At 42.3% G+C, this 14434-nt stretch overlaps 1 protein-coding gene across 16 annotated transcripts in view; it reads left to right on the forward strand.

Moving 5' to 3' along the window:
- The first annotated feature begins 322 nt into the window (after positions 1-322).
- The window catches only part of LOC124015575 (myosin-binding protein C, fast-type-like), a 51751-nt gene continuing 37639 nt past the window's right edge, over positions 323-14434 (forward strand). For 5 of the 16 annotated variants that reach the window (XM_046330894.1, XM_046330898.1, XM_046330896.1 and 2 more), the window contains exons 1-2: positions 375-411; positions 13742-13783. In XM_046330894.1, coding sequence (XP_046186850.1) covers positions 390-411; positions 13742-13783 — 64 coding nt within the window. In that variant the 5' untranslated portion in view covers positions 375-389. Of the gene's footprint in view, positions 412-13741; positions 13784-14434 lie in introns of all 16 variants that reach the window. The other 11 variants (XM_046330900.1, XM_046330904.1, XM_046330906.1 and 8 more) reach the window with 6 other exon arrangements.

The raw sequence follows: 14434 nt of genomic DNA on the forward strand, positions 1-14434 counted from the left end.
TGTGTTAGACAGTCAAAAGCGATATAGAGAACAGTCAGACAATCAACCTGTCAATCAATGCTAGTCGGAGTGTCAATCAATTAGCTAATGGGCTGGCTCCCGCCCTACTGTGTTAACCAATTAACAGTTTCCAGCCGGGTCGTCCTCTTCATTACTGCATCCAACCCCCATTCACCTCTATGCTGTCTTCCTTTCCTTCTCACCCTCTACCCCTTCCTTCTTTCCTCAGAGCTCCTGGATCCCCTCTAGGTGTCATCTGACAGCCTTTTCCTGGGGAGGGGGACTGAAGTGGAGAGGGAGGAGGGAATAAAAAGGAAAAGCAGACAGACTAACAGACAAGGAGGGAGGGAGACACAGTCAGAGGAAGAGATAGACACACTATCGCAGCTATGCCCGAAGCCAAGAAGCCAGGTAAGCAGGTCCTACATATCATAAGCTTCAGTACTGCTGTACAGCTAGTGTCCTCTTTGGACTGGATACGTTGTTGTTTTTCACTTTATACCCCCATAGCGTTCACAGTAGTAATATATGAAGTTTATTGTCATATCTGTTGGGAAATGTTACGATAAGCATGACAAAGTGATGAAATCCTCTGAATTAACACAGGTTGCATTCATTATGAAGGTAGAGTGAGGTAAAGAGAAAAGTGGATGGCAGGAAATATAGTGAGAATCTGCATGTTTTTGTGATGGTGGAGAGTCCAGACAGTGTCAAGGTAGAGGCCTATCTCGTCTCAATGGTTAGTTTGGAACTTGTATTATTATAGACATTATGATAAGGGTTAAGTTAGGTCTATGATAAGGGTTAAGTTAGGTCTATGGTTAGAGTGGATAGTTAGTTAAAATTTTGTTGATAGATAATTGATCTACTGAACATCTACAAACCATCTATTTGACACTATCAAAAATAGCACATATCTGTTCAAATGAGGTTATAGATTATAAAAGGTTCATATTATTATTTGCACAGATCTGTGCTCTTTTACACCACAAAGTCTTCCCATGTCTGTAATAGACCCACACTGTTGATATGGGGGAAAAGTGGTTCAAGTGTGAGGACTTATACATTGTTGGCCTATATTCAGACAGCATTAACACCAGCAATACGTAGGTCTTTTATGCATGGAATTAGTTGTTGTGAAGACCTAGACATTGCAGCTCCGGCATCTGTTGACAAAACATTGCCATAAGTGTCAGTGAAATGTATTGCCCGTATGTAGTAATGTTTGTCTATCTGAGGGGATCTAAAATATGTCATGGTCTCTTTTCAACAGTGACCTTAAGGCACTGTAAATCACATGGCAACATGACATTTGAGAGACTCAAACAGGGAGGGAGGGAGGGAGGGAGGGAGGGAGGGAGGGAGGGAGGGAGGGAGGGAGGGAGGGAGGGAGGGAGGGAGGGAGGGAGGGAGGGAGGGAGGGAGGAGGGAGGGAGGGAGGGAGAAGAATCATTCTTAGAAAGAAAGGTGCTGTCTAGAACCTAAAAGGGTTCTTCGGCTTTCCCCGTAGGAGAACCCTTTTGGGTTCCATGTATAACCCTTTCTACAGGGGGTTCTACATGGAACCCGAAAGGGTTCTCCTATGGGGAAAGCTGAAAAACCCTTTTGAAACTCTTTTTTTTCTAAGAGTGTAGTGTGGAAGAACAGAGTAGAGCAGTAGCATAGTAAAGCATACCGATAAGATGAGGGGAGAAAGATGAACGAGATGAAGTGTCGGAGGAGGTTATGCCATGTCAGGTGTGACCTCTTTTCACATCACTTCTCTGCACCTCAGAGGCTCAATCTATCTGACCCTGATTGCCTGTCTACTTCACTTACACCTCTACTGAACTCTTTCATTGGGCTAACCGATTAATGTGGCCTGTTTGGATCCTTACCATAGACTATTAACTATATACAGTAAATGCATTCAAAGGACATACAATATCTTGTACTGTATTTACTATATGTTTCGTAACTTTTTTACTGTACTCTGTCATCTTACCTTACACACCCTTCGTTTCACCACTGTTATTCCTGTTTATACTGCCTGCCTGGCCGGCTCGGAGTAATCCCACACCAATTCCTTTATGTCTCAGCCATGTGTTGCCAATCTAGCATCATGACATCATGCAGATCGTGTTCCTGTCACCACATTAATTCCATCCTTTAGACTGCTCTCCCTTACTTTTCCACTAACCCCAAATCCTTGCCCCCCCCCCCCCTTTGAACTTCAACTCAGCCCCGGAGCCTTCCCCTCCCTCATGGTGACTGTCTGGTACTCAAGAAGCCACTGGGACATGGAGAAAGCACGCTTCCCAATAAACAGCATTAAGAATAGTTCTGCAGCCTGTGTGCTTAGCCTGAGGAAGGGGATTGAGCCTACCAGAGAGGGAATACCTAAGCTTGGTCAACCTAGTGTTGTGGAAAATATGAATATTTTATCAGAGATATGAATGTTTAGCCATGAATGTTTTGTGTTTTGGACATACAGTATATGATTGTGAGACACATCATGGTATCAATTACACTCAGGCAATATGAGGGGTGATAACAGGTGAAGAGTTGTTTGTTGGTGCTGCTTCCCTTCATCAGGGGAGCGAAAATAACACAATTAATTATTCGCTGTAATGCAGTGAAAGATCAGCATCTTTACACCCCCCTCCCTGGGGGTCTGGAGCAGTGGACCGGTGCAGGGAAATGTCCCTAATAGAGTGTTATGATATCCCACCAACGTGTTTTGCGGTGGCGCCATTTGATTAGTGAAAGTTTAGGGTTTCATGATTCCTTCAAGTGGAGGCTCTTCAGAGGAGGAAGGGGAGGACCATCCTACTCAGTGAATTTAAATAAATAAAAAATAGTGAAACATTTCAAAACAAAACTTAGGAGGCTCATGGATCTCACCCCCTTCGTTCACCCTTCCATAGACTTATACAGTAATTATGACAACTTCCGGAGGACGTTCTCCCACCTATCAGAGCTCTTGCAACATGAACTGATATGTTGTCCATCCAATTAATGGATCAGAGAATTAATCTAGAACTGAAAGTATAACCTGCAGCTAGCTAGTACTGCAATGCATAACATGTGGTGAGTAATTGACTCAAAGGGAAAGACAATAGTTGAACAGTTTTGAACAAATGAATTTCTTAAAACATTAAGGAACAGTGGAAACACATTGTCTAGAATAATGAATCACACTTCACCATCTGGCAGTCGAATGGACAAATCTGGGTTTGGTGGATGCCAGGAGAACGCTACCTGCCCGTATGCATAGTGCCAACTATAAAGTTTGTTGGAGGAGAAATAATGGTCTGGAGCTGTTTTCCATTGTTCGGGCTAGGTCCCTTCGTGAAGGGAAATCTTAATGCTACAGCATACAATGACATTCTAGATGATTATGTGCTTCCAACTGTGTGGCAACAGTTTGGGGAGGGCCTTTTCCTGTTTCAGCATGACCTAATCGCCCAACATCAGTGCCCAACCTCACTAATGTTCTTGTGGCTGAATGGAAGCAAGTCCCAACAGTGTTCCAACATCTAGTGGAAAGCCTTTCCAGAAGAGTGGAGGCTGTTATAGCAGCAAAGGGGGGACCAACTCCATATTAATGCTGATGATTTTGGAATGAGATGTTCGATGAGCAGATGTCCACATACTTTTGGTAATGTTGTGTATGTTGACGTTACCTAATATGGTGACAACGATGCAGGCTGTGTGTAGCACTTATGGTATGAAGGTTTGGCTTGGAGAGGTTTTTTCGCCTGATCCAGACAGCTGTTGTGTTGTGCACTGAAGTCCTCAAGTGAAGGGAAAATGTGAGCAGAGGAGAGCGCGTAGATGTGATGATGCTGTTTGTATGGCTGCTATGAAAGTGAACTGTGTGATCAGGGGTGTATTCATTCCACCAATTCTGTTGCAAAATGTTTCTTAAACAGAAGCAAACATTTTTTTTTTTTTTTTTTTGAGTATGTGTGCGTATGTATGTATATATGTATATATGTGTGTGTGTGGGTATGTATGTATATATATATATATTATATATATGCACCAAGGAAAATAAATAAATAAAATAAAAACACTTATTATTTTTCTTAAATCTTTCATTTTAATTGTATTTTTTTTCAAATGTATTATTATTAATAATATTTTTTTTGACTTTTTTCTTTTATTTTTTAAGCCTGTCACATCTGTGAATGTGGAATGTGTTTTGTTGGTTGATTGAAAATAAAAAAAATAAAACTTGAAATTGAAAAAAAAAATAATAATAACAGACGCAAACGGAACTAAACGGGATGGACATACCTGTATTTGTCCAATAAAAACTTGTTTTAGTTGCAAAACATACTGTTTTTAAACTGTTTGGACTAATGATTACACTCTAGATCAGCTAGGTGCAGGCAAGAGTGTGCAATGGGGTATTGAATGTGTCCCTGTCTGTCACGTTGATTACACCAATTTGTCTCTTGACCTGTTAAACTTTGTAGGCTAGGATGTAGCAACCTCTTGATAGGTATAGGACAAATTCAAGTATCATGCTGTAGTCTAAACCTATCGCTGTTACACGGAGCTTGGTGAAAGGAATATGAATGACAGTCATTCAATATACTGTAATAGAATTAAGGCCCTTAAAAAAATGAACCGTCCTCCCTAATCTTAAATGGCACTGACTGCCACTGACCCCCTCTACCCACACCCATTTCCACCCCTTCTTCTGGACTGGGCCCTGCTGCCTGGACAGAGTGGCAGGGAAAGACTGGCTTCTCCTTAGCCTCCTCTTCCACACCCTGCCCTCATGAAACCGAGGCAGTGAGTATAGCATTACCTCATACCAGGGCCGTCACCATACCCCCCCAGGTATGCAGCTCTGGCTTGATGGATTACAGACAGATGCAGAGTCAACAGAGAGCCAGAGGAGTTCACAATCAGAGTGTGAACCGTTAAGCCCCAATATGTCATTAACTAAGACTTTATAAACACTGTGGCCGATAGGAACACTGGCAGTAGTATTTGGTAATGTCCTCTAATGTAAAATGTTGTTTCTGCGCTTTGAGCCAGACCTATTTTAAGCACCCTCTGGTAAGGCACGGAGAGAGATGCGGAGGGAATGGTAATGAATGGAGATGAATGGAAAAGATAGAGGACAGTTTGGGATGATATTTATGGGGTCTCGTTTATTCCATTCTGCAGATTCTACTTCCCTAAAGAGGTGTCATTTTCCTCTGTGCCAAAGTGGTTTTTCTCGAAAGCTTTCTATTTACAAGATGTTCTAGAATACTCGGTCATATTTACGACAATACCAAATAGTATTTATCCTCTCTCTCCGTTTACCTCTCTACCACTCCTATTACCATGTCTCATCCTCTCTCCTCCACTGTTCCACTATAGACCTTCACCCCAGACGCGTGCCTGCAGATGGGGGAGGGGTAGCGGAGAGAGACATCACTTGAGGAATGCATACAGGCTATAATTCTTATCATCATTACTGTCTAATAAAATACAGTGTGATATACTACCCTCCCAGGTTCTCTCCCAGGTTCTCTCCCAGGTTCTCTCCCAGGTTCTCTCCCAGGTTCTCTCCCCTCCCTTCCTATGTTCCCTTACAGGCTTACCTCAGTACTGTAGTACTCTAGTAAATGTCCTCCCACCTCTTCCTGTTGCCATGTTGGAAAACATGGTGAAACCGGTTAAACAGGTGAAGTTATAGTTGCCAGCCCAGTGACTTCTATAGCCCACACATGCTGTGTTAAAAGACAACTGCAGCGATTCCACAGCACAACTACTGCACAGTGGAAACAAATACACCTGGCTGGGACCCACCACAACCTCCGCCAAGTTACAACCACAAATAAATACTACATTAGAGTGGTATTAATGCTATTCATAGCAAGACCTGATGCCAGCAATATAGGCCTGCATATATGTTATGTTATTCATTCAACTTACATTACTCTCCCTCCACCATGCCACCTTCCCTAACCCCCTACTACTACTCCTTAGAATATGCTCCCCCCTTCTGCCTTTGTCCAGAAAACACTATGACATATACCTCTATAACTCATATCATCGGAACTGTCAAATATAACCGCCAAATGATGGAGCGATATAGAGAGCAGAGGCTTAAGTGTACTCCCATGCTGCCAAAAGCATCACTCTCTTCATCCTCATCATAAAACGATGAAACTCCATCAGTCACACTCTGCCCCCAGCATAGATGCTCGCCAAATGCCAATAATACCATTGATACTCCACCACACGCTCAGCGGTATAAATAGACCCTTTGAATATAAATCTCCCCTTGGAGTCCTAATGTGAATATGCCCGCTTGGTGCTACAGTTATATATATATATTTATGAAATGTGAAAATGCCTGCATTATACGCAGGTTGACGTTGATTTTCATGAATCTTGCCCCGTATGCAGAACTGAGCTTTTTCTATTAGATGGGCCAGCTGCAAAGTCAAAATCGTCTGTACCGTAAAAAATGTATGGGAAAAAATGAGCTTTTTGGTCTTCATTTAAGGTTAGGGTTAGGCATTAGGGTTAGCAGTGTGGTTAGGGTCAGGTTTTGATGACTTGTGGCTGTGCCAGCTAGTGACCACACTTCAGAACTGCATCCAGGGTAAGATTCATGGCAATAAATTACAGCCTGCGTATTATACCATGGTGACTTTTATAGATAAACAAGCACATGCTGATGTCTAGATAAAGATGTTTATTTGTATCACATACTGTATGTACTGTAGGTTATGCACTTAGAAATATAATTACTAATTGAATTACAATACAAGATACAACTACGAACACTGAACATTTGGACTTTATTAGCCCACACAGGAGGTTAGGTTTAGATTTAGGTTTAGGTCCTCATATTGAAGTTTACAGAGACCCCAGCTGATGTATAGAACAATCTTAAAATGATCTACTTTGGTTTAGAAACAAGCATCATGAAACCTCTTAACACAATAAATTCATTTGATTTGGTGAAAATCGCCTGTTTGGACCTAACTTGCTCACTTATTTTTCCATGTGGTTTCTTCCATGAAATGATGGAAGAAACCCCTTTGGCTCAACTTAACCCACTCTCCCATACTGATATGCAGGATTTTTTGGGGTGTGCAGCATCACATGTGAGTAATGAGACGTGCATTCGGAAAGTATTCAGACCCTTTGACTTTTTCCACATTTTGTTACGTTACAGCTTTATTCTAAAATTGATTAAATTAATTGTTTTCCTAATCAATCGACACACAATAGCCCATAATGACAAAGCAAAAACTGTTTTTTAGAAATGTTGGCAAATGTATTACAAATAAAAAACAGATACCTTATTTAGATAAGTGTTCAGACCCTTTTTTATGAGACTCGAAACTGAGCTCAGGCGCATCCTGTTTCTATTGATCATCCTTGAGATGTTTCTTCAACTTGGTTGGAGTCCACCTGTGGTCAATTCAATTGATTGGACATGATTTTGAAAAGCCTGTCTATATAAGGTCCCACAATTGACAGTGCATGTCAGAGCAAAAACCAAGCTATGCGATCGAATGAATTGTCCGTAGAGCTCCGAGACAGGATTGTGTCGAGGCAAAGATCTGGGAAAGGGTACCAAAACATTTTTGCAGCATTGAAGGTCCCCAAGAACACAGTGTCCTCCATCATTCTTAAATGGCAGTAGTTTGGAACCACCAAGACTCTTCCTAGAGCTGGCTGCCCGGCCAAACTGAGCAATCAAGGGGGAAGGACCTTTGTCAGGGAGGTGACCAAGAACCCGATGGTCACTCTGACAGAGCTCCAGAGTTCCTCTGTGGAGATAGGAGAACCTTCCAGAAGGACACTAATCAGGCCTTTATGGTAGAGTGGCCAGGCGGAAGCCACTCCTCAGTAAAAGGCACGACAGCCTGCTTGTAGTTTGCCAAAAGGCACCTAAAGGACAGTCAAACCATGAGATACAAGATTGTCTGGTCTGATAAAACCAAGACTGAACTCTTTGGCCTGAATGCCAAGCTTCAGACTGGGACCTCAGACTGGGGCGACGGTTTACCTTCCAACAGGACAACGACCCTAACCACACAGCCAAGACAACGCAGGAGTGGCTTTGGGACAAGTCTCTGAATGTCCTTGAGTGGCCCAGCCAAAGCCCGGACTTGAACCTGATCGAACATCTCTGGAGAGACCTGACAATAGCTGTGTAGCGATGCTCCCCATCCAACCTGACAGAACTTGAGAGGATCTGCAGAGAAGAATGGGAGAAACTCCCCAAATACAGGTGTGCCAAGCTTACAGCATCATACCCAAGAAGACTTGAGGCTGTAATCGCTACCAAAGGTGCTTCAACAAAATACTGAGTAAAGGGTCTAAATACTTGATATACCTGATTTTGCTTTGTCATTATGGGTTATTGTGTGTACATTGATTGGAGAAAATAACAATTGAAAACGTTTTAGAATAAGGCTGTAACCTAAACATCTTTGGAAAAAGGGAAGGGGTCTGAATACTTTCTGAATGCACTGTATGTCAGACGTATGTCACACGTCTATAGGTTGTAGATATCTCTGTGGTGTTGTGAGGGTCACCAAGCGCCATTAACACAACATGTTGCCTTTAACTCACGGTTGTAGACGTGTTAAAGTGTCATGCCTGTTCCCTCTCCCCCTCCCTGGTGCTCGAAGGCACCAGGCTCCCCAGCATCACGCACACCTGCCTTCACCTGTCATGCGCATCAGCAATTATTGGACTCACCTGGACTCAATCACCTGTGTCATTACCTCCCTTATATATGTCTGTCCCAAGCTCTGTTTCCTGGTTCAGGATTAATGTTTGTATGTCATTGTGTCCGTCCCCCCCCCCCCGTGTGCTGACGCTGTTCCTGTCTTGTTCCATGTCTGTTCCTCATTAAATGTTCAACTCCCCGTACCTGCTTCTCTACTCCAGCGTCGGCCCCTACATTAAAGAGCCTATAGGCAGGTATTTCAGAAGCTCTCTAACATTGGCTTAGGAAAAGGAATCCTCACCAAGCATACTGTAGATGCATTACCGCAAGGCTAAAATATATAACTCTAATGGTAGTATAAAACAAACATATGTTCTTTTCAAGGTATCACAGATTCAACTCTTTAAGGCAACTCTTGCTAATGTATATATACATTGTGACTTGGGTCAGTGATGAAATTAGCGAACACTTCAAAGATTAAGCATTTGAAAGTGATGTATAAAATGAGGCCACATGTGGCAGTAGACTGTCTATGGCATACTACTACTGTATCTGAGGGAGGAGAAGCACACACAGAGAAGGAAGAGGGGGAAATGTCAAGAGAGATTAAGAACATTCCACAGAGGTTACCCTTCAAAAAGAGAGAGAGAGAGCGAGAGAGAGGGGGAAGTAGAGGGGGAGAGAGCTGAGAGAGTATATATATATATATATATATATATATATATATATATATATATATATATATATATATATATATATATATATATATATATATATATATATATATATATATATATATATATAGAAAATAAATACTCAGGCTACCTGGCACGAATGTTGAAAGATTCTGTATATTTTGAGAAAGAATATGATATCCTTAATCCATATCACCCTGTGAGTGAAGACGTGCACTTTCATTTACTGTATAGCATAGTTCAAAAGCAAGTAAAGAACTTGCATTGTGATTTGTCCCTGATTTTAACCTGTAAACCTCAAATGATGATGATAATATGATGGATTTTTCCCAAAAAGATGAAGCACCACTTTTCAGAGCAGTGAGGTTGAGGCATGAATATACCGAACAAAAATATTAACGCAACAGGCAACAATTTCAAAGATGTTACTGAGTTAAAGTTCATATAAGATAATCAATCAGTTGAAATAAATTAATTCTGCCCTAACCTATGGATTTCACATGACTGGGAAAACAGATATGCATCTGTTGGTCACAGCTACATTAAAAAAAGGTAGCGGCGTGGATCAGAAAACCAGTATCTGGTGTGACCACCATTTGCCTCATGCAGCGTGACACATCTCCTTCGCATAGAGTTAATCAGGCTGTTGATTGTGGCCTGTGGAATGTTGTCCCACTCCTCTTCAATGGCTGGGTGTAGTTGCTGGATATTGGCAGGAACTGGAACACGCTGTCGTACACGTCGATCCAGAGCATCCCAAACGTGCTCAATGGGTGACATGTCTGGTGAGTATGCAGGCCATGGAAGGACTGGGACATTTTCAGCTTTCAGGAAGTGTGTACAGATCCTTGCGACATAATGACACGACAATGGGCCTCAGGATCTCGTCATGGTATCTATGTGCATTCAAATTGCCGTCGATAAAACGCAATTGTGTTCATTGTCCATAGCTTATGCCTGCCCATACCATAACCCCACCACCACCATGGGGCACTTTGTTCACAATATTGACATCAGCAAACTGCTCGCCCACACGACGCCATACACGTCTGCGGTTGTGAGGCTGGTTGGACGTACTGCCAAATTCTCTACAATGACGTTGGATGAGGCTTATGGTAGAGAATTTAAAATTCAATTCTCTAGCAACGGCTCTGGTGGACATTCCTGCAGTCAGCATGCCAATTGCATGCTCCCTCAAAGCGAGATCTGTGGCATTGTGTTGTGTGACAACACTGCACATTTTAGAGGGGCTTTTTATTGTCCCCAGCACACGGTGCCCCTGTGTAATGATCATGCCATTTAATCAGCTTCTTGATATGCCACACTTGTCAGGGAGATGGACCATTTTGGCTGATTTGTGCACAAAATTGGAGATATATAATATTTTTGTGCATATGGAACACATTTCTGGGATCTTTTATTCCAACTTGTGAAACATGGGACCAACACTTTATATGTTACATTTATATTTTTGTTCAGTATATATTTAAAGGAAGGCTTAACAGTGATGGGGCAGCTTGGGTAGAGAAATTGAGGAAATCAAACACGGGTTCATCAACTATCTCACAGGATATTTGTTAAATATACACCATGGTATCCATCTCTCCCATGACCAAATCTGATGGAGCTGACCCTCAAGCCCTCAAACTGAACACTTCTCACCATATCTGACCCCTGACGGCCTTTCTCATTTACCTCTCCCTCTAGCTCCTTCTCACTTTCTCTCATTTCTCACTCTCTTATTTTCTCTCGCTCATCTTTTCTCTCTGTCTATCATTCTGTCTGTCTCTCTCTCTCTCTCTGACTTAACGCTGTACTTAGAACTTTTGGTATGAGTACAGCAGATAGACAGACAGACAGACAGACACTGAGCTGGCCTGTGATAGAGAGAGTGCTGACAGGTCGTAACCAGAGAGAAGCCTTGGCCAAACTGGGCTGAAGGAGAGGAGGGGTTGTGTGTTGGTCTAACCAAAGACAATCACTTGTCAAATTCCGGCCTGTTTTTATAGTATCCTAAGGCATCTTATTTAGCAACGGAATCTAGGGATGGTCTCATCTATCAATTTCTGCTATCATACATTTTCATGGGAATCTGAACAGGGGATTTGACTGGTAACCACCGTCCTGGAACATACTGTATTATAGGGACAGGATTTGTCATTTTGATTGCTGACTTCTACACTGTTGTCACAGAGGAGACCATGCAGTGATAGTCACTACATGTTCCATATTTCTCCTGTGCTTTACAACAGCCACTCATCCTGTGTCCTTTAACAATGTCATGATGGGTGGTTAAACAAATGCTTTGTGCCAGCTTAGTACACAAGGCCTTGTCATCGGGGCTTACCGTCTCATGCCATGTGCTCAATGGTGCATAACACCCATCCCAGTCAACAAATGGAGCATCAGAACTTCACTGACCCACTTACCCTCCATCTATGGACTGGGCCTGCTAAAAAAGGCTCAGAACCTGGGCTAAAGAAGGCTTGTAATGCCCTGTGTGTCAAAGACCCCCCGAGACCTAAGACAGTGGGTGTTGCCAGGGATAAAACTAGATGTGCTGAGAACGCTAACTTATTGCTGCCTGAAAAACAAACCTTTTCAAAAATAGACGTGTCAGCTGCTCAGTATGCCAACACTGAGAACACAGCCAGGGTCATTCAGCACAACCAGAGTGTCAAGGCCAAGGCTGAAATCTCAGAATCGCAGTTCGGTATACTCATGGGACAATAGTTCTGAAAAGTCAGTTGTGATTGATCAGATGGAGATGGTTCGGGAGACTTGGTTCATGTTCTACATTCTGTGGTTGGGTAGTTTAATGGATTTAGCTCACTACAAATCCCAAGGCACTGAGACTATTTATGTTATCACTTTAACAGGTGCTCTGAACAAGGACACTGTCTGTACAAATTATAGCTTTGGATGGCAGATACATGTGTCCGGCCAGAGTTTGAGCCAGACATCATTACCATTACTGTGTGGTTCAGTTTGTTTTTCAGTAACTAAGTCTTAATCTCTACATTCATTAGGCACCCTTGTGGAGGTATTGTTTATCTCAGATATCAGTACTTTGATGGTCTTAAACCCTATCAAGAGCATCTTAGTCTTGAGGCTGCGTTCTTTGATATTTTTCAGAAATTGACTATCCTACCGATACTTGACTTTGGCGATGTCATTTACAAAATAGCCTCCAACACTCTAATCAGCAAATTGGATGCAGTCTACACACAGTGCCATCCGTTTTGTCACCAAAGCCCCATATACTACCCACCACTGCGACCTGTATGCTCTCGTTGGCTGGCCCTCGCTTCATATTTATCGCCAAACCCATTGGTTCCAGGTCATCTATAAGTCTTTACTAGGTAAATCCCCGCCTTATCTCAGCTCACTGGTCACCATAGCAGCACCCACCCATAGCACGCGCTCCAGCAGGTATATTTCACTGGTCATCCCCCAAAGCCAATTCCTCATTTGGCCGCCTTTCCTTCCATTTCTCTTCTGCCAATGACTGGAACGAACTGCAAAAATCACTGAAGCTGGAGACTCATATCTCCCTCACTAACTTTAAGCACCAGCTGTCAGAGCAGCTCACAGATCACTGCACCTGTACATAGCCCATCTGTAAATAGCCCATCCAACTACCGAATCCCCATACTGTTATTTTTTTATTTTATTTTGCTCCTTTGCACCCCAGTGTCTCTACTTGCACACTCATCTTCTGCTCATCTATCACTCCGGTGTTTAATTGCAATATTGTAATTATTTCGCCACTATGGCCTATTTATTGCCTTGCCTCCCTTATCCTACCTCATTTGCACACACTGTATATATACTTTTTCTATTGTATTATTGACTGTATGTTTGTTTATTCCATGTGTAACTCTGTGTTGTTGTTTGTGTCACACTGTTTTGCTTTATCTTGGCCAGGTCGCAGTTGTAAATGAGAACTTGTTCTCAACTAGCCTATCTGGTGAAATAAAAATCAAAATGATTTTCTCTTTAAAACTTCCCATCTCTATCAAGAACATACACACAGTAGCAACTGTTTCTATAACATGTTGATGTTTATTGGGATGAATCTTGTCCTGGAGGCATAATTGAGTGATATCCACTAGATGGGCCAGCTGCAAAGTCAAAATTAGCTATATATTGTAAAAATACATTTAAGGTTAGGGTTAGGCGTAAGGTTAGCAGAGTGGTTAATGTTAGGATTAATTATTTTATGATTTTGTGGCTGTGCCAGCTGGTGACCACATGGCAGAGCTGCCTCCAGGACATGAGTTATCCCAATGAATGCCAACCTTTTTCTATATACAGTGTCCTTACATTGACTCCAATTCCAATACTCTTTCTTTGCCAGAGGCAGAGCCGGAAGGAATTGGTAAGAACTACACAAAGCAAGGTTGAGTGAATGTGCAACTCCTCTGTGGTTACATTAGAATATGTATTTGTTTATCGTGTGAACTTGTGTTATGTGTCTACGTACCGGTATATATATTTGATTTGATTTTTTGATTTGATTTGGTTATGTGTCTACGTACCGGTATAATATTGTATGTACAATGTACATGGGAATGCATTAATGTATCAACATTCTGAATTTACACTACAGTGCTGTGTGCATGTGTGGATTATGCATATCTAGACTTCTACATAATACATGTGCATTCAAATAAATTGTGAATGTTTGTATGTATGCATGTTTGCACAGTGTGAAGTCAAATATTGGTAATTCACAGTGGTGATTATTTTATATTATCTTAACTATATTGTAAATTGGCCTCCCGGGTGGCGCAGTGGTTAAGGGCGCTGTACTGCAGCGCCAGCTGTGCCACCATAGACTCTGGGTTCGCGGCCAGGCTCTGTCGTAACCAGCCGCGACCGGGTTGCCAGTGTTTCCTCCGACACATTGGTGTGGCTGGCTTCTGAGTTGGATGCGCGCTGTGTTAAGAAGCAGTGCGGCTTGGTTGGGTTGTGTATCGGAGGATGCATGACTTTCGACCTTTGTCTCTCCCGAGCCCGTACTCGGAGTTGTAGCGTTGAGACAAGATAG

The sequence above is a fragment of the Oncorhynchus gorbuscha genome, linkage group LG26 (assembly GCF_021184085.1).
Source record: "Oncorhynchus gorbuscha isolate QuinsamMale2020 ecotype Even-year linkage group LG26, OgorEven_v1.0, whole genome shotgun sequence".
Classification (NCBI taxonomy): Eukaryota; Metazoa; Chordata; class Actinopteri; order Salmoniformes; family Salmonidae; genus Oncorhynchus; species Oncorhynchus gorbuscha.